Raw genomic sequence first — 21,374 nt, forward strand, 5'->3', positions numbered from 1 at the left:
TCTACTTCTGCTTTATTGACTATGCCAAAGCCTTTGACTGTGTGGATCACAACAAACTATGCAAAATTTTTACAGAGACGGGAATACCAGACCACCTTACCTGCCTCCTGAGAAATCTGTATGCAGGTCAAGAAGCAACAGTTAGAACCAGACATGGAACAGACTGGTTCCAAATTGGAAAAGGAGTACTTCATGGCTGTATATTGTCACTCTGCTTATTTAACTTATATGCAGAGTACATCATGAGAAACGCTGGGCTGGATGAAGCACAAGCTGGAATCAAGATAGCAGGCAGAAATATCAATAACCTCAGATATGCAGATGACACCACCCTTATGGCAGAAAGTGAAGAACTAAAGAGCCTCTTGATGATAGTGAAAGAGAAGAGTGAAAAAGTTGGCTTAAAACATTCAAAAAACTAAGATCATGGCATCCGGTCCCATCACTTCATGGCAAATAGATGGGGAAACAATGGAAACAGTAAAAGACTTTATTTTCTTGGGCTCCAGAATCACTGCAGATGGTGACTGCAACCACAAAATTAAAAGATGCTTGCTCCTTGAAAGAAAAGCTATCACCAACCTAGACAGCATATTAAATAGCAGAGACATCACTTTGCTGACAAAGGTCCGTCTAGTCAAAGCTATGGTTTTTCCAGTAGTCATGTGAGAGTTGGACTATAAAGAAAGCTGAACACCAAAGAATTGATGTTTTTGAACTGTGGCGTTGGAGAAGACTCTTGAGAGTCCCTTGGACTGCAAGATCAAACCAGTCAATCTTTAAGGAAATCAGCCCTGAATATTCATTCAAAGGACTGATTAATGCTCAAGCTGAAACTCCAGTACTGTGATCACCTGATGTGAAGAACTGACTCACTGGATAAGACCCTGATGCTGGAAAAGACAGAAGGCAGGAGGAGGAAAAGGGGATGACAGAAGATGAGGTGGTTGGATGGCATCACTGACTCTCTATAGACATGAGTTTGAGCTAGTTCCAGGAGCTGGTGATGGACAGGGAAGCCTGGCATGCTGCAGTCCACAGGGTCACAAAGAGTCGGACATGACTGAGTGACTGAACTCACTGACTGACTTATGTATAAAATAGATAAACAACAGGATCAACTGTATAGCACAGGGAACTATACTCGATATCTTGTAATAACCTATAATGGAAAAAAATTTGAAATATATATATACACACAGACACATATTTTTGTGTGTATAACTGAATCACTTTGCTCTCTACCTGAAAAACTGTAAATCAAATATATTTCAATTTTTAAATAAAATGCTAAACCAGATATAAAAGGCCACATATTGTGTGATTCTGTTCATATGAAATGTTCAGACAGCAAATCTGTAGGACAGGAAGTAGATTAGTAGTTGCTAGAAGCTGGCCAGGGGAGGGGGAAGTGGTTGTTAATGGGGAGAAACAGCTAATAGGTATGGGTTTCTTTCTGAGGTTATGAAAATACTCAAATATTTATTGTGATGATGGCCATATAATATACTAAACTGCTAAAAATTACAATAAACTAAACATACTAAAAACCACTAAATTATCTACTTTAAAAGAGTGAATTCTTTGGTATGTGAATTATAGCTCAGTAAAGCTGTTTTTTGAAAAAAAAGTTGTAGAAGAATAAAACAACTGGAAATGTGATAAAAATGAGAGATAGAAGGTGGGAGAAAAGTGGAAGCCCCAAACGAAATGTCTTCCAGATAGTACTTGAAATACACTGACTCAGATGAGTGCTTTGGCTAATTACCTGGGGTACCACTTGACCAGAATGGGTTGATTTTCTTCAGTAAGAGAGAAAGAGGGAAGGACAAAGTCAAGTTAATTAAGGAGGTAGAATAGTTAAAACTATACTATAGAATCCTGGCATTCCATTATTTCATGTAAGCAGTAAAAACTGAACATTCACAGTGCTTTCGCAATTTTATTTAAAATTTTATTTTAATTTGAACGTTTACACAATTCCCCCGAAATTTCAATTGTATAATTTTTTTTAAGAAACAGTAAAGTACAATATTTCTTATCTGCTACCAAGTGCTATAAGAGAAAAAAAGAGTACCATAAAGTGATAAATTAATGTTTTACATGCTAAATTAATGTTAACAGACAAGGCTTAAAAATTTCTTTATCTCTATAGGCATGTGTACATGTAATTATAACTTTATGACTTATAAACAGTATTTCTAGTCAATCTAAACTTAGAATAAGTATATAATTTTATACAAACAGTCTATGTATCATCATCTTCCTCAGAGAATATCATGACAGCTAGGATTTCTCCCCTCTTAGTTAACCACTGCCCTAAAAGTATCTATATTCTTTCACAATTTTAGAGGCTTCCACAGTTGTTTACACATTTAGACTCAATAATTCTTGTTTACAGTTTAAAAATAAAAGAGGAGCCACAAATTTCCTTTACTATGAGTATAATCTCTCCAATATTCTGTGACCTAACTTCCAACACAAAAGGATTCTATGAATGTAATCCTTAATAATGTAAATGTTATACTCTACTATTAGAAATACTACCAGAAAATCTTTTAATAAAATATTCTGTTAAAAAGATATTTCTTTTGCAGATTACCTTGCCTGCTGAATCAGGATAATTAGTCTTGATTTCATATTCCAGCCTGTACTGAATGTAGTCCAGATCAGAGTCAGCTTTCTGGAACTAGAGATCAGCACAGATCATTAGTTCACAAACCAAAAGACGTTTCACAAAACATGATACTATAGCTGTTCTTTCTTTTCTCTTTATATTTTTAATATTATATATACTAATTTTGAAAATAGGAAAATAGGAAAGTATATTAAACTTCCATCATCTAGAATACCCATGCTCTACTAAGAATTAACAATGGCTTCAGGAATTACCGCCACACTCATCAATTAGGCAGTTTTTCTACCTCTGGAAGGATATGTGGTTTCAAGTTAAAGCACAGAACAAATTTATTTTTAGGGATACTCAGGCTGTTAACACAATTTACAGCCCTATTAACCAAAGAACTATAAATACGTGCCACACAGGCCAGAACTAGAAGGCTTAAAGAGCCATAAATTACACAAGAAAAGCTACATACAATATAATAATGGCGCAGCAGGCCAAGTAAGCACAATTTATTTAACCTGGGTCCTAGCGTGGAACCTTTATCTGCAGTAAACTTCTAAGGGAGAAAAAGGGGGAAAACTGCCATAGGCTGTAAAATACATGTGTGTTCATATGGAAAAGTTGGGAAGCATATATATTATTATTAAAAGTGGTTTATCTCTGAATGTGACATAATCTACAAATTATTCTTAATTTGGGAGAATTCTACATCTTTTACAAGATCTTAAAGCATGTACTGCCTTGAATTTATCAGGGAAACCACCATGGTCCTTTGAGTTTACTCTGAAAGGTAAAACGTGATTTCCTCAGGGAAGGTCTCTCATTCCTAGCCCACAGCTGAGGAGACTGCTTTAGGGACACAGTTCAGACCTGTCTGTCAACTTAAGCTCTGGACTAAAGATTGATTCTTGAAAATGTAAAGCCTTAATGGGAAGGGTAAAACCAACAAAAAGTAGTTCCTAGATCTAATGAGAAGCGCTATACAGATATTTTTATTATACAAAAAGTAAACCAAGGGTTCTACTTTGGAATGTAGAATAAGAAAAAAAGGTTCTCAGAAGTTAAAATGCTTCTAAAGTCAGAAGTTGTCATTATTGAACAAAGTTCAGAAAGAGATAAACTAAATCTTCCATCACTAATAATTTCTCATCATTGGCCTAAATTTGATCAGAAAACTTCAATTACTAACATTCAATTTTTACAACCAAAAACTTTTAGAGTAGAAATAGAAGGGAAAAAAGTCAGTTTTTGTTTTAAAAAAATTTCCCAGGAATCAGTCTGATTTGCATCTCTAACATCAAGGAGTTGCTGAATCAGAAAAACAAATGTATTAGTTCTTTGCTGCTGCTGCTGCTGCTAAATCACATCAGTTGTGTCCGACTGTGCGACCCCATAGACGGAAGCCCACCAGACTCCTCTGTCCCTGGGATTCTCCAGGCAAGAATACTGGAGTGGGTTGCCATTTCCTTCTCCAGTTCTTTGTCTAAAAAGTATTTAATATGTTTTCCAAAAGTGGAGGCATTTCATTTGTCTTATATACTTGTTACATTAGCTGCCATGATTAAATCTATCAATAATTAGACTTCTTTAAGCATACTATTACTATATATGTATTAATATATGTATATATGTAAAGAAATTCCTGTTGGTATAATTTCCCATATTAAAATATGCTCAAGAATTAACTTTTCCTTCACACGTGGATGGAGAGTAGGGAGAGGAAGTGGGAGGAAGACAAATCAATTAAGCAAAGGCTCTAAGCACTGAAGACCTGATTTAATTGCTGGAATAGACCATAATTCTGTAGCTTTATGTGTAATTTGAGGTCTTATACAACATTCTAAAGCATAACTTTAAATAAAAGATTTTAAAACTAATGTTTTAAACTAACCTAATAGTTACTACAAAATTCTTAGGATTATGGGATTCGTTACTCCATCCAGGGCTACCTTAAAATAGAATCTCTATTCTAGGAGCCCTTAACCTGATATTCTTAAGCCTATATGTTTTTAAACTTGATAGTTTAGCTCTGCTTAAATTTAACTGGCATAATCCCATAGTCCATTTTACAAAGTCTTCTCCTCAAGACAGTGGTTTCAGCTATGGCTTCATATAATGCCTGGAGGTCCACAAGGTACTAAAAACCACCGAATAGCACCTTAAAGAAGTGTTCCTTCTTTTAAGTAATATATATTTTAATAAGATACCAAAGAGTATGCTTCCAATCAACAGCATGATGGAGCCAGCTAAATTTTTAGGAATTCTTGTAAGCCCATTGTTAAACAAGAGCATCACTAAAAATTAAATTATTAAATGTACAATTAGATTATTGAAAAAAAATACATACACAAAACCCCAAATTTCCTAGTTTTACTAATTTTACTCATCTATGCTCTTGAGCCCTATCATATCTATACAGTAGGAATATATCCCATGCTACTACTGCATGTCTTTCCAGCTCCATTTTCTGTGACATCCTGCTGGTAACCTGAAATCAGATAGGGTGGAAAAATACACAACAGGAAAGCTGGCAAATGCTAAAATTCAGGACTTCCCACTTTCACACAACTGCTGCATTTATATGTACATCACTGCTTCCAAAAAGTCTTTAAAATTTTCTTCCATTTCCCCTTTAAGTAATATGCCCATACTTTTATTTGGAAAATATTTCAGAGAACAAACAGAATTTTAAACAGATTTTTAAAGACAGGGGGTGCAGGGAACAGGGGGTCATTGTTTAACATATGCAGAGTTTGTTTAGCAATGATGAAGCTCTGGAGATGGGCGGTGGCGATGGTTGCACAATGAGAATGTACATAGGCTGCTGAGTTCTATTTTGAGTCCACATTTTAAGTGGTTAAAATGGTAAATTTTATGTTATATGTATTTAACCACAATTTAAAACCTTTTGTTTTGGTTTTTGGTCGCGCCTTATGGCATGTAGATGTGGGGTCTTCCTAGACCAGGGATAGAACCAGTGCTGCCTGCAGTGGCAGCGTGGACCTTCACCACTGGACTGCCAGCTAAGTCCAAAACCTCTTTTTAAAATATAGGAGAAACAACGGTTTGAGAGTAGAATGTTACCCTCCTTGAAGAACTGAAGAGAATATTTTGTGATAATACCTAGGGGAAGTATTTACTTATTAGCAAGTCAGTGGACTATTGCTTGTGAAGTGAAAGTCGCTCAGTCGTGTCCTACTCTTTGCAATCCCATACAGTCCATGGAATTCTCTAGGCCAGTATGCTGGAGTGGGTAGCCTTTCCCTTCTCCAGGGGATCTTCCCAACCCAGGGATCAAACCCAGGTCTCCTGCATTGCAGGCAGATTTTTTACCAGCTAAGCCACAACGAAAGCCCAGGCTATAGATTAAACAGGGACAAAAAAGGAAAAAGGATGTCAATGCAATGTTGAGAAACAGAGAAACAGTGAAGATTCTCTCATCTGAACCCTTCATTTTATAAACGAAGAAGACAGTCTAAGTGACTTCCCTCTACTTCTATTTTCATTACTCTTGTTTTTATGTAGTTAGACCAAAGTTATACATGACATCAAAGCCAAAGAGAATCACACAGATGGGGGTAAAACCAACATTAAATGGAAAGTTGTTTTTTTTTGTTTGTTTTAAATCTGCACTTAGTCCATTAAAAAATTCTCTCTGAATACAACCTGCTAGTACGGTACTGAAAAAAAGAAAATAAGAGGATTGAGATACGTGGCAGAAATTCTAGCCCTGGTCTCACTAACAGTTATGTGGCCTCCAGTATCTTCTGTCTCTCTGAGTCTCTCCTATTAAATGAGTTGGAAATCTACTCCCTTCCAACAATAAAATTCTATTATTTCATTATACTACAATAAAACAAGGTTTAATTTATCAAAATGTTAAAATTAAGAAAAGTGTTTCTTCTAATATATAAAAATTTGACATTTGAGTTTCAGATTTTAATGTCTGTATTAAAAACTAGCTTCTACTATTTTATTCCTAAACGAAAATGACTGTTGCTTCCGTTTCAGCTACATTGTTTCTGCAACATGCCCATTGTTCTTCCCAAACACCAAAACCCTATAAGCAATATTGCACTACTCAGAGCTATTTACACAGCAGAGACAATATCGATAGGGTTCTAGGATCTGGTAATAAACAGGGAAATTTTCAGTTACACTGTAGGAAATTTACTAACCAATTATGACAGCCTCCAAAACTCATTAGTGTCTCATTAATAGAACAAAATGATATTGCTGAACTTCATTCACAACCCTCCTCAGTTATAGATTAGCTTCTGGGAAGCCTTGAAAAACAGTGTAGTTGCTATTTAATTAGTTTTAGCTATCTGTCTTATTTTTAGACATATTAGAATATTTAAAATAAAACGTGAATTTTTTTTTAAAGCCCAAGACATTCATATTTCATATTCACAGTTTTCCTCTAACTCAGTAGTAAAAATAAATGGGAAAAGTTTTATATTAATCCCAAAAGTGGTAAATAAAAACAGGCAATTTAGCTAGGAAAAGTCCATGGAAATCAATGTTCAAGTCCCAAAGACAACCAAATTACATCCTGACAATTGGATATCCTTGGAAACAGACTGTGGTTGTACAGAAGAAACCATACGAATAAGTAAAAGAACAATTTAGGAAATAATTTAGAGTTTTAAAGAGCATGCCCCGTATTTCACAAGTATATAACATTCTGTAGTACTGGTTTTTATATCCAGCTTAAGGCTTTAGATAAAAGGCACACTATATTACATACCACTAAAATATTTCACAGCAGGATACAACTGCAGTACAGTTTAAAAAATATTTCCTCTTTACAAGCAACCCAGATTCCCACTGCCACAATAATGCTCCCTTTCAGAAGGACCAGCTCCAAACACACCCTCTTGTGAGAAAGCCTGTCTCAACAGTATCAAAACACAGGAAAACGAAGGTTCTTGCCTTCGTTGGTAAGAGGAGTTGGTAGAGGTATATTCTGGACTCAGTAGCTAAGCTTAGAAATACATTTTCCTTAGACACGTTTTAAGGGAGAATTAGCTATCTTAATACTCCTAGATCCAGGTTAGCTGTATTATCAACCAAAGAATCTACTTAAAGCATGCCTTTCCTTACATTCTCCTCTCTCCAATAAATTTAGAAACACCTTTATCTACTTTCATTTTTCTTTTCATGGTTAAGGCTTCTCGTTTCATGTCTTATATTACAATCATTTGTTTGCATGGTAGTATCCCCATTTTGATTTCAAGTCTCTTGCTGACAAGACCCTTGTCTTTCCACTTTTATATCCCGAGTTTTTAACATACAGACTAATGTTCAATGACAAAAGGGAACAGATTAAAGTTCACTCACTTGAAAGAATAGCCTGGGAATCCAACCACCCTCTAAAGCCTGTTTTAAGAAGAAATATTTCAAGCTCTTAGCAAGTTGAGGGCCACTTCTAATGTCTACATAATCACAATTGTTTTGTTGTATATTTCTGCTAGAGAGCTATTATCCAGTCTCTTCCAGACAGAACAAACACATGTCTATGCTTGTCTGAAACAGAGAAGCAGCAATAGCAATATGCACAAGCACCCAGTTACAGACATGTTGTTTCAGGCAAATAACAATATCAAGGCAGAAGAAAGCGTGAAGTTTCAGGCGCATCAGTTCCTATTCTGCAGGTTTTTATGGGACAATTATGAGGGTAGTACACATAAGGCTGATTTTATCAGTTAAAGTATTCTATTGAATTTTTTTTAAGTTTTCAGAATCTTAGGTTATTTATGTTAACTGTGCTATGGACATATACTGGACTACAAGGAACAGATATTCATAATATATAGAATGAACCTGGTTTAGAAAAAACAGTTAAAAATACACCTACAACAGAAGCTAGAATATACAACAGTCTTTTTCTTAAATTGTTTATTGTTTGGCTGTGGTGGGTCTTTTGTTGCTGTACTCGGGCTTTCTCTAGTTGAAGCAAGTGGGGACTACCCTTCCTTGCAGGGTGCTGGCTTCTCATTGCAGTGGCTTCTCTTGCTGCAGAGCCCAGGCTCTAGGCACACAGGCTTCGGTAGTTGTAGCACGTGGGCTCACAAGTTGTGGCACACGGGCTTAGCTGCTCCTCGGCATGCGGAATCTTCCCAGACCAGGGCTCAAACCCGAGTTCCCTGTGGATTCTTAAACCACAGGATCACCAAGGAAGCCCCTACAACACAGTCTTAATTGTCATGGAATTGTTGGGTCTTTCTCTCCTTTTGCATATCTGTCTTCTAATTAAATTACAATGAATATGTATTACACGTATAATAACTATTTTTTTAAGTGTAACAGCTCAGTGGTAAAGGATCCGCCTGCCATGGCAGAAGCCGTAGGGTTGGATCCCTGGATTAGGAAGATCTCCGGGAGAAGACAGTGGCAACCCACTCCAGTATTCTTGCCTGGAGAATCCCATGGACAGAGGAGCCTGGCTTAGAGTCCTTGAAGACACAAAGAGTTGGACACGATGGAGTGACTAAACATGCACGCACTCACATTCTGTATACTGTCACTCTTCACTTAAAGATCATTAGTTTCTCAATGCCTGTGAAATTACTTTCAACTCTTAGTATGATTCTTCACAAAAAATTAACATTCTCTCCATATGTACACGTATAACTGATTCACTTTGCTGTACAGGGGAAACTAACGCAACACTGTAAATCAATAAATACTCCAATAAAATTTTTAAAAATTTAAATTTTCTCACTGAAACTTCATATTTTACACCGCAGCCACACTGAATTTCACTGCTTTTTTTTTTTTTTTTTGGTTAATTTATGTTTTTCAATCACTTTATGTTGTTTTACTTTGGCTGCTCTGGGTCTGCCTTGTGGAACAAGGGTTCTAGAGCTTGGGAGCTTCTCTGGTTGCTGTGGGCAGAATGCCTTAGTTGTCCTGCAGCATGTAGGACCTCAGTTCCCTGACCAGGGATGGAACCTGCGTCTCCTGCATTGGAAGGCAGATTCTTAACCACTGGTCTACCTGGAAGTTGCCTTACTGTTATTTTTAAAAATCATTACTCTCTAGCAGCACCTGGTAAATAGCATGCTCTTCAGTTCAGTTCAGTTGCTCAGTCGTGTCTGACTCTTTGCGACCCCATGGACTGCAGCACACCAGGCTTCCCTCTCCATCACCAATTCCTGGAGCTTACTCAAACTCATGTCCATCGAGTCGGTGATGTCTTAAATACATATTTATATGTAATATATAGAGAATAATACTGTGTAATGGGGTATAATATTGTTTTATATGTATATATCAAATATTCATGATATACTGTCTTCAGAGTATAAAGTCAGAATGTCATCAAATATGACAAAACAGGTACATTGCTAAATTGCAGACCACAATTAGAATAATGTAAATACCTACAGCAAAAACTTAGTATAATCTTGAGGGAATACATCTTTGGTAGCAATTTTTACACAATCTGTATAAAAGGATGCAAGATTAATGATGTCTCATCATTTAATGTCAAATCATTTGAACCTCTGAATAGCAGATATCCCGTGATCTTATTGGGGCAAGGTTCTATAAATCCCCACTTGATATTTGGCAATTTTATGGATCTGTCTACATTATTCTGGTGAGATGAAGCTCCTTGAAGGATCCATAGCCTAAAGAAAAATAAATGAATAACTGTCACTGTAAAAATGTAGCTTGTCTTAGTGTCAACGATAAGGCAACAAAGTAGATTGCCAACTAAACGGAACCTGTGAACTCCTAAAGATTGGGGCCGAGGGGCTGAGTGCAGTATGTATGTTAAGTTCCAAGAGATAACCTGCTTTTTTTTTTTAATTAAAAAAAAAAAAAGTGATTGCTTTTGAGATCCAAATGCTAAGCATATTGCCTGAACACATAAAAAGCAAGATAACTATCCCTTCCTTTTCTTTTTAACTTTGATTTACAAACTCTTCTTTAAAACTTTTATCGTTAAGTATAGCTGATTTACAATGTTATGGTAGTTTCAGGTATACAGCAAAGTGAATCAGTTATACATATATTCACTTTATTTTTAGATTATTTTCCCATCTAGGCCATTACAAAGTATTGAGTTCCCCCTGCTATACAGCAAATTCTTATTAGTTATCTATTTTATATATTATAGTGTGTATATGACAATCCCAATCTCTCAATTTATCGCTTCCCTCTACCCTATCCCCTGGTAACCGTAAGTTTGTCATCTACATCTGTGACGACTTCTAGTAAATTGTAGTCGTAAATTGTCCCTTCCCCAGGGAATAAAACAAAGGTTAAATCTGGATTTCTGAAAGTTTTCATAACAAATATGCTTTTATATAAGAGAGGAATCTCTTTTGAAGTTATCTTCTACCTCCTCCCACTCACCCAATACAAATATATTTGTCTGTATTATCTATGTACTGGGCTAAAAGACTATAGAAGACAGAGATTATATTTGTTCAGACGCAGCATCTTGTGCTTCTTGCTTCATGTAGATTTTTTGTGCTTTATGTCTCTCCTGATGGCTCATATTTTAACCTTTGCTTAGCACAGTTCCTCATACACAGTAGATATAAGAAGTCATAACTGGTAATTATTTGACCAATAAATATGATAATCTAATGTACTCTGTTCATAACTGTATGAAAATGCATTCTGAAAGGGTGTTTGATACATAAAATACAGGACACTCAGTTAAACCTGAATCTCAGATAAACAATAAAAAAAATTTTCTAAGTACATCCCATGCAATATTTGGACATAACTATACTAAAACATTTCCTATTGCCTATTTGAAATTCAAATTTAACAGGGCATCTTTTCTTTTTTCTTTGGCCAGACAGCTTGTAGGATTTCAGTTTTCAACCAGAGATTGAATCCAGGACCTTACACAGAATCTTTTTTTTTTTTTTTTATTGAAGGATAATTGCTTTACAGAATTTTGTTGTTTTCTGTCAAACCGCAACATGAATCAACCATAGGTATACAAATATCCCCTCCCTTTTGAACTTCCCTCCCATCTCCCTCCCCATCCCACCCCTCTAGGTTGATACAGAGCTCCTGTTTGAGTTTCCTGAGCCATACAGCAAATTCCCGTTGGCTATCTATTTTCCATACAGTAATATGTTTCCATGTTACTCTTTCCATGCATCTCACCCTCTCCTCCCCTCTCCCTGCGTCCAGAAGTCTATTCTCTATGTCTGTTTCTCCACTGCTGCCCTGCAAATAAATTCTTCAGTATCATTTTTCTAGATTCCGTATATATGTTAGAATACAATATTTATCTTTCTCTTTCTGACTTACTTCACTCTGTATAATAGGTTCTAGGTTCATCCACTTCATTAGAACTGACTCAAATGCATTTCTTTTTATGGCTGAGTAATATTCCATTGTGTATATGTACCACAACTTCTTTATCCATTCATCTGTCGATGGGCATCTAGGTTTCTTCCATGTTCTAGCTACTGTAAACAGTGCTGCAATGAACAATGGGATACATGTGTCTCTTAATTTTGGTTTCCTCAGGGTATATGCCTAGGAGTGGGATTGCTGGGTCACTATGGTGCTTTTATTCCTAGTTTTTTAAGGAATCTCCATGCCGTCTTCCATAGTGGCTGTATCAATTTACATTCCCACCAACAGTGCAAGAGCGTTCCCTTTTGTCCAACCCTCTCTAGCATTTATTGTTTGTAGACTTTTGGATGTTGACCATTCTGACCTTTGTGAGGTAATATCTCATCGTAGTTTTGATTTGCATTTTTCTAATAATGAGCGATGTTGAGTATAGATTCTGTGTGGCTTTGGAGAAATGTCTATTTCCCAGTTTTTGACTGGGTTGTTTGTTTTTCTGGTATTGAGTTGTATAAGCTGCTTATATATTTCAGAAATTAATCCTTTGTCAGTTATTTCATTTGGAGAGCACGGAATCTTAACCACTGGCCCACCAGGAATTCCCAGACAATTTATATTTTCATTTACTAAGCCTGACAACCCTAAATTGAGGTATCCCTAAATGTCATCAAGCTCAGGACCAGAAAGAGAAACTTGCACAGCACCATCCCTTTACATGCTTTATCCTTGGTTACTCATTAAGGTCAAACACAATGTTTCTTTTACTCATGAGATAATATTAACACACAGCTAGACTACACTGCAGAAGGGAATGGCACCCCACTCCAGTGTTCTCACCTGGAGAATCCCATGGATGGAGGAGCCTGGTAGACTACAGTCCATGGGGTCGCTAAGAGTCGGACATGACTGAGCGACTTCACTTTCACTTTTCACTTTCCTGCATTGGAGAAGGAAATGGCAACCCACTCCAGTGTTCTTGCCTGGAGAATCCCAGGGACGGGGGAGCCTGCTGGGCTGCTGTCTGTGGGGTCGCACAGAGTCGGACACGACTGAAGCGACTTGGCAGCAGCAGCAGACTACACTGCTAAAAATGGATGAGACAACATGCTAGCAAAAGAATATAGTAAGTTTTAAAATTCAAATGGCAGCCTAGATTAAAGCAACACACTTCAAAACTGTGGAACCTGAAACTCAGTGGCTTAAAAACAACAATAATTTATTCTCATGAATCTGCCGCTTGACTTGGGTTCAGGAGCTCTAGGCTGGGCTGAGTTGATGACTCTCTTCCTGACTGTAGTTCTGTGAGTTGCCTGGTAAGATTTCACTCCAGGTCACACATCCTCCTTGAACAGGCCTTATAAATAAATAGGGCAATAAAGACTACAGAACACAAAAATCAATATATAATGATTTGGTCAGAAGTCACTAAATTTCCCTCTAATTTACCCAAAACCAGAGACGTTTATATGGAAATTTTTTTAAAATTAAGGAACATAGGTTCATGATTACTACAGAACATGAATATTTATAATAATTTTAGATGTTTAGGAATGTTATAGAGTATGGTGAAGGTTTTCAACGTAATAGCTAGAATTTATTTTACTGGTTCTTCATCTCAACCCTCTTGCTCCCCATTTCAACCATCTCAACACTACTGAACCACGTGCAGCTTCCCCCCACATGGGTAGCACCTCTGGACTTGAACACGCACTGTTTCCTTTGCCTGGAACATTTCCCGTTTCCTTCGCTGGCTAATCCCTACTCACCCTTCCAGTCTCAGATTATATCTTACCTCTAACAAGAAACCTTCCCCAGGTTAGGTGCCTCTTTCCAATGTACCTCCCGGAACTAGAACTACTGAGCCCATGTGCTGCGACTCCTGTAGCCTACACCCCTATGCTCCACAACTGTGAGAAGCCGCCACATGCGGCAAGAGAGAAAGCTCATGCAAAGCATTGGAGACCAGTACAGTCAATAATAAATAGACAAATAAAAATTTGGAAAAATGAGAACAAAACAATGAACCAAGGACTTTTAAAATGCTATACATTAAGATGAATTAGAAGTATAACCTTCTGAAATTAAGAATAAATTTTATCTAGGATATTCTTTTTAAAAAATATTTCTTTATTCATTTGGCTGCACCAGGTCTTAGTCGCAAGGCATAGACTCATCAATCTTTGTTGCGGTATATAGTATCTTTAATTTCAGCATGTGGGATTTAGTTCCCTGACCAGGGATCAAACTCAGACCCACTGCATTGAGAGTGCAGAATCGTCGCCTCTGGACCGCCAGGGAAGTCCGTATCTGGGATATTCTTAATGATGAATCTTTGCTTATGTTTGACTAACAAAGTTTTTTGTTTGTTTTAAAACTTTTACTTTGCTCCAAGGAAGAAGAAAAGTTTTCAAATTAGCAGTTTTGTCTTTTAGTCCCTCCCCATGTAATATCTTTCATTATTAAAATATACAAAATTCTGGGACTTCCCTGGAGGTCCACTGGTTAAGACTCTGCACTTGCACTGCAGGGGGCACAGGTTCAGTCCCACATGCCAGGCAGCATAAGACAAACAAACAAAACACAAACTTCTACCCGCTGCTCTAAGAGCCCACTAGTGAATAGCAGGAAATTAAAACCAAAGAAGAGGAAAACGGCTACACTTGAAGCCAGGTAAGCTAATTCAGAAAGAGATTTTATAAATAAAATTTAGAATTAAGTGGTTTTATGTGAGCAATCATGTTCTTCATCCCCTACAAATAATGTCCTTGTATTCATCCCTATCATCTCAGGTATCTTTCTTTCATGTTATCTATTCTCCTAGCCATCTTTTAAGGATATTTGCTTAACACCTTCATTTTTTTCTGAAATTCAATGTATTTACAACACACATTATATAATTACTGTTCTTGTTCTACTTTTAAGATACAGAACACCAAGAGAAATCACACTAGGCTATAAAAGAAATTAAGTAAGACCTGTATCAGAAGGGTATCAGAAGAATGTTCATGTATCAGAAGACTCAATATTGTTAAGACAGTGAGAAAGCAAATAGATAAAATTAAAGGACTTTTGTATTAATACAAAGACAAAACTCAATTTAAAAGTAGGCAAAAGATTTTAACATATATTCACTAAAGATATACCAACTTCAAATAAGCACATGAAAAGATGTTCAACATCATTAACCATTAAGGAAACACAAATTAGGACTATGATGAGATACCACTACACACTTACTAGAATGGCTAAAATGAAGGCTGACAATATTAACTAAATCTTGGTGAGGATTTGGAGAAACTAGAACCCTAAGACAGAGCTTTGAAAAAGATTTTAGCAGTTTCTTATAAGATCATACTTTTATGATGCTACCCAACAGAAACAAAAACATTATGTCCATAAAAGACTTGTATTATAATGTTTAAACAACTTTATTCATAATAGACAAAATCTGGAAATAACATCACGGGCATAATCTGGTGAACAGATAAATAATTTCTGATATTCTAAACAACAGAATGCTACTCATCAATAAAAATGGTGCAACTACTAATACATACATAAAATATGGGTGAATCTTAAAAGCATCATGCTAAGTGCAAAAAGCCAGACACAAAAGACTTGAAGCTTTGTGTATATAATTTCATTTTTATGAACTTCTAGGAAAGGCAAAACTGGAGATTGGTGGTTGCCAGAGAGTTTGGGAGGAGGTTTATTGCAAAGGGTTATAAGAGTAATTTTTATGGCATATCATAACTGTGGCAGTAGTTACATGACTATACATGTGTCAAAACTCATCAAACTGTACAACTAGAACTGTTGAGTTTTACTCTATGTAAATTATATCTCAAACTGATTACAAAAACAGAAATGATGGATTCACATTTTATTGTATCTCACAATTACAAAAAGAACCTTAAAACATGCATTCTAAAGTTTTAAACTCAAGCATTTACTACTAAACAATACACAAAATTAACACCAATTAAGATGAGGCAGGTTACCAGAGGAAATATACAACAGAGATTGTTTTCATCCCTTACTAATTCATCTTCAAGCTCAATAAAACCTGAGAGTAGGCAGAACCTATCCAAATCTATAACAGAAAGAATCAAATAACAAAGTACTACGTGTTTAGACAAGTCATAATGACGTTAGCTATAAAATGTGTTCTCTCGATGTGGTTCATAATGCATTACAGTGGTGAATTTTTAATTATTTGAAAACTTATTTTTTCAAATTATTACTTTCTAAAACATATACTCTTGGTAATATAGTTTTCAGCAACACAGGTTACAGTAAATTACAGACACTGAAGATGTAAGGCAAGAATCAAAATTCTGGTGTATGTTCTGCTTTCAGATGCTTTGACAATACTATTGCACTGCTAGCTGTAAAGTACAGTAGTGCAATAAAGTCAGAGCATTCGTTAGCAGTAATAGGTAGGAAAGACATAAAAGCATCCTGCATCAGTTGAAGCTTCAGCGTGAGAATACAAAGAAGGGTTGCCACTTTGGACAGAAGACATCCAAACCCTAAGAACATTTATATCAATGTCAAAAAAAAAAAGACTAGGCTTTAAATATCAAGGTGGTATTTTTTTTACGACTAACCTATGATTAATACTCAAACTGAACCATGCGCAGATATAGAAAGGGATTTTGTAAATAAATCATAAGCTGTATAAGTTACTAACATGGGTGTTGCTAATACCTTAGAACCGGTATTAACAGAACAGCTTATAATTACTACTAAGGCAAAGTTGTGAAAATATTTCTGTTCTGCTGAGAAGTGCTGGTTAGTGCCCCCATAGCAACTGACTGATGAACTGCCACACAAAACAGTAAGATTACCAAAGAAAACAAATGAAAAGTAAAATAAGTTTCCCAATTTCTATAAACCCAATCTATCTCTCTGGAATCTAAACTACAATACAAAAAGCATTTGCCTATCTCAAGAATTTACAGACTTTCAGGAAATCAATGTCATTAAACATGATACTGTTAGCACTACTTAACTGAATGCTATGAAAGGGGATTTTAAAATTTCAGTTAACCCCTAAAACATCTTAAATATAAGATTTCCTTCAAGCTGAGAAAAATCAAAGAGAAAATAATAATGGGAGGAGAAGACTCTTGAGATTTAAGAATCAGATTTCCTTGTATTCTAGCCAATTAACATCCTAACCTTTTAAATGGTAAGAAACCATTCAGATGTCCACCCAGAAATAGAATAATATCATAGTATCATAATACCTTTTGTGCATAATCACTAGCCTTATCACAAAAGAAGGACACTAGACAAATAACACTAAAGCAAAAAGTGAAGGGAAGAAAGTTAGAGAACAAAGATTACCCTACAATGAGCTTATTCCTCCATTAATAATGAGGATTGATGCAAAACACTTTCCATTATTTTTAACCAACCTTCCCTTAAGTGATCCAGGTCATCTACTTGGTTGGATTGAGCCTAAGAAATGAACATAAATTCAGGACAGCTGGAACATGAGTGTCTTGACCTCAAATCCTAGGTCACATTATCTCAGATATTAGAGTATTTCAACTCTGCTAGCCAAGCTTCAGGCTTTTAAAACAGTATTTAAAAATAAATGTTTAATTTTCTGAATCAGGAGTTAAAACCCTGGAGGGGGAGGGGAGATGAGGATACTTGTCTCAAAAATTAAATACTTTTTTTTCAAACTTAGATAATATGTATTCTATTTCATTTATTAAATATTCAACATTGATTCCTCAACAAATCCATTATAAAACCAAAAATCAGAGGATTACACAGGAAATCATTTACCTTTGGAATCTTAGAAAATAAACCATTCACAGATAAAACATTTTTTTCTAAAAGCACATGGCAAATCTAAATATGAGCTATCCTATTTTATACTACCTAATCAGTACAAAACAATAATAATACAACTATAACAGTTCAAATACAATTTTTGAACAATTTTGTTTCCGTGATTATGGAAACAAAGAATTTGAACAGCAAAAAAAGTTATGACTCAGTTAAAAGGGATTCAAGAAGACTTGCTTTCTTCTCTTTCTCTCATAAAAAGAACTTTAAAAAACTACATCATTCAAACATCTAAAAGTTTAAATTAAGAGTCTGGCTACCTCATAGTTTTCTAAAACCTATTTTTTTCAAGATGTACACATCATTGTTTTCCCCTTAAAATAATGTGTTCAATCTAAACCATGTCCTGTGAGACTATTGACTCTAATGCAAAGTCAGAAAAGACTCATTGGTACCTCAAAATTAAAAGCCAACTTGAAGGGGAAAAAAAACTGTTAAAAGCACAATTAGTATCATTTAGCTCCTTACAATTAGGCAGAAATATCCATCTGGAGGAGGAAAAAACTAGGATTTTTTTTAAAAGACCGTTAACAATAAGAATTAACAAACTTTTAACTAAAAGTTCATTTATTACAGATTTGGAAAGCTGCATTAAATTCTACCTTCTTTGCTGCCAGTTCTCGCCTCCCCAATTTCCACACCCACCCAAAAAAAATCAGAAGCAACTGAAAGCAAATGAAAGTTGGTTTTGTATTAATATATTAGAGGCACTTCAATTCATTATTACATCAGAAGAAAACGATAATAAGATCTATCAAGGTCAAGGTCTCGCATTTTCTGGAGGTGGGAATGGGGGTGAGGATGGTACAGTTTTTCTTCAAAGACCACTACATGTTTTGGATATTAAGGAGATCCAAGGTTGAGCTCGGGGAGGGTAGCACAGGTACAAACGATACTTTAGGATAACGCCAGGGAATGGCAGGGAGAAGAGGAGCGGATTGTGATGGAGATTTTGGCTTTTTTACTTAACCTTGTTATTTTTAACAACAACAAAAAAAACGAACAGGAGATCAATCAACGATGGGTGCGTCCTGCAAATTCCACATTTTAAAGGAAACCAGCCCAATCCGAACACTCGTAATGCAGTGGGGGGTGTGGGGGGCGGGGGGTAGACAGAACAAGGGAACTAAGGAAAAAGCGCGGGCGATCAAGCACTAGTCAACTAATGGGAGGGAGAGCATAAAGAGGACAAGTGAGGGAAGGATCCAAAAGAAAAAACTAGGACAAGCCCTCCAGTTTGGCGCCCTCGAACAAGCCTAGCAGCAGCGGGAGTCCTTTCCAATTATTCGCCCCCGCCCCTACATTCACAATGAATGAAGCTAGGCAACTCCAGAGCACCGGTGCAATCCACATCCCAATCCCGCCCGCGTTCCAGCAAAGGAGCTCGTGGTTCAGATTCCCAAGGCTCACACCTCTCCCCCACCGAAGGGCCAAACTGGTCTAGGAGCTTCTTCAGCCGCCAAGTTGTGCACGCGAGTAGAGCATCCTTTCTCAGACTTGTTCAGCCTGCTTCGGGCTGAATGTGAACGCTTCAGCCCTAAAGAGATTTCTCTCCGCCCCTCTCGGTGTATTTCCCACCCCACCCTCTATCCCCGCTTTCTCGGACGGTGAAAGACCTCTCCCCTTCTAGGGGCGTTTAGAGACCATTTCTGTCAGGTCTTTTCGGTGGAAATACAGAGAACGCTGTCTGCATCAACCACAGCTCCTCGAAGGGCGCAAAGCTGAGAGCAAGAAACAAGGAATTCCAAAGGCCCCGCACCCTCAGCATCTCCCGCCATTTCCCTCACGAGTTTCCCGGATGTAACCCCTTCCCTCGCGGCGGTTAAAAAGAGACCAGGCGGCGGCGACTCCCTTTGGTGCAGGAGGAGGGAGCTCGAGCCCTAGTCCAGCCTCCTCCGCCCAGGGTTTCCGGCGACTCCAAATCGCGTTCCAACTTGGAGGCCATCGGGGAAAAAATAAACGACCCAGTAGATCTCCTTCACTTCACACTCACCATCAGTTCCAGCTTATCGACCTCCGCCTCCATGTTGAATAGTTGACATTCCTCAGACCGCGGCGGCGCTTAAGCCGCAAACCGTACCAGCACTGAGGGTCCCTATTGGACAGCTGTCATTCAACGTCTCGTTCTCATTGGTCCCTCTGCGTCACCGGCGCCCGCCTATTGGAGGCTTGGAAACGCCCCTCCGCATGAAACACCTTTTCCTGTTGGGCAAGGACACAAAACGCCGCAGGAGGATTGGCTCCTGCACCTTTTTTTCCCCATTGGCTGCGGCCGTATCTCGGCGTTTAATTTCACAGCGAGGGTTCTGCAGAGGAGAGCTTGCGATTGGTGCAGTCGGAAGAAGAGCCAACCAATTACACAAAAGCTTCCACAAACAGCAAAGGGGACGTGACACGCCTTTCCTCTGACTTCCCCTCCTCTTCGCTCCCGCCTTCTCCTTATTCATACAAGAAGCGCCTCATTCCTGATTGGCCCGAGCTTCCTGCTGCTTCAGCCAATCACAAGCCAGACTGTGCTCCCGGCACTACACAGAGAGCGAATTGTGGAAAGACCAAGGCTACGATTGGTCCCTCCGCGATAAGGTTTTAATTTTGAATTTTCCTTTATGGCAAGGGAGAGGCCTCTGACGTGACTCCATCGTATCCCCGGACTCTTAAGACTAGTAAGTGCAGGGTTATCTTCCTACGTTACCTGGGCTCGCTTCTCCTGCAGCTAGGTCTGTTGCTGCTGGCGTTCGTAACGGTTTGCAGAGGTGGGAACTTTGGCTGGACTCAGAGAGGAGATGAATCGGAAAAGAGGAGGGTTAAGGATGGGTAAGAAGTGCTCCACCTGACTCGGCTCTAATCAGAGTTATATTTAATTAACGCTTGCAAAACTATGTTTTGGAGCAAAGTATCCGCCTTCCTTTAGCACATTCCTGTGCATGTATTTGCTGCTCAAAATGTGGTTCGCGGACCAACTGCTTGTGCATCACTTGGGTTCTTATTTAAAATGCAGATTATCTGGCTCCACCCAGACCTACTGAATCAGAATATACATTTTAACAAGACCTCCGATTCCTATGCACTTTGAGAACGTACATTTTTTGACAAGGAGTAATACGGTGTTCCTCGATATAGTCTTAATATCGCCCTATGTTCTGTGAGAGTATCGGCTTTAAAAGTGTGACCTGTTTTCTTTGTGCTTAGTACTGTGCTGGGCTAAGCTTTAGGAAGCCGCAGCCTCTTTAGAAAAACAAGACTGGAGCTAACAAATAGCAATGCTGCACAACATAAATAAGCAAGTACCAAAAATAGCCCTGTGGCTTCTCAAGAGGAATCAATTGAACTGATAATGGAAAGTGATTGACTAAAAGTTGTTTGTGGGAATGTAAACACATTTTTCCTTTAAAATGTGTTTTAGTAAGATGTTAAAGAAACGCAATTGTCATTTTTAAACCGAACGAAGGGCTCCTGTGTCTGCAGCGCAGAAAGCCAAAAGGCTCCTGTGTCTGCAGAGCAGAAAGCCAAACTGTGACTGGGAGAGTTTGCCGCAAAGTAAGGTTTTTAT

General features: G+C 37.6%; 2 protein-coding genes across 9 annotated transcripts in view; one reads left to right on the plus strand and one right to left on the minus strand.

Annotated features, from left to right (window-relative positions):
• The window catches only part of SKA2 (spindle and kinetochore associated complex subunit 2), a 30,135-nt gene extending 10,184 nt beyond the window's left edge, over window positions 1-19,951 (minus strand). Inside the window, exons 1-3 of one of the 5 annotated variants that reach the window (XM_061390170.1) lie at window positions 19,818-19,849; window positions 11,912-12,084; window positions 2,603-2,689 (exon numbers count right to left, since the gene is read on the minus strand). In XM_061390170.1, the coding sequence (XP_061246154.1) occupies window positions 2,603-2,689; window positions 11,912-11,998 (174 nt within the window). In that variant the 5' untranslated portion in view covers window positions 11,999-12,084; window positions 19,818-19,849. Of the gene's footprint in view, window positions 1-2,602; window positions 2,690-11,911; window positions 12,085-19,817 lie in introns of those variants that run through there. The other 4 variants (XM_061390169.1, XR_009731202.1, XM_061390173.1 and 1 more) reach the window with 4 other exon arrangements.
• A 101-nt stretch (window positions 19,952-20,052) lies between these two features.
• PRR11 (proline rich 11) overlaps window positions 20,053-21,374 on the plus strand; it is a 29,085-nt gene continuing 27,763 nt past the window's right edge. For 2 of the 4 annotated variants that reach the window (XM_061390167.1, XM_061390168.1), the window contains exon 1: window positions 20,053-20,487. Coding sequence is in view for 2 of the 4 variants with exons in the window: in XM_061390165.1 (XP_061246149.1) it covers window positions 20,608-20,638 (31 nt within the window). In the remaining 2 variants the exon portion in view is untranslated. The other 2 variants (XM_061390165.1, XM_061390166.1) reach the window with 1 other exon arrangement.

Source organism: Bos javanicus, chromosome 19, assembly GCF_032452875.1.
Source record: "Bos javanicus breed banteng chromosome 19, ARS-OSU_banteng_1.0, whole genome shotgun sequence".
Classification (NCBI taxonomy): Eukaryota; Metazoa; Chordata; class Mammalia; order Artiodactyla; family Bovidae; genus Bos; species Bos javanicus.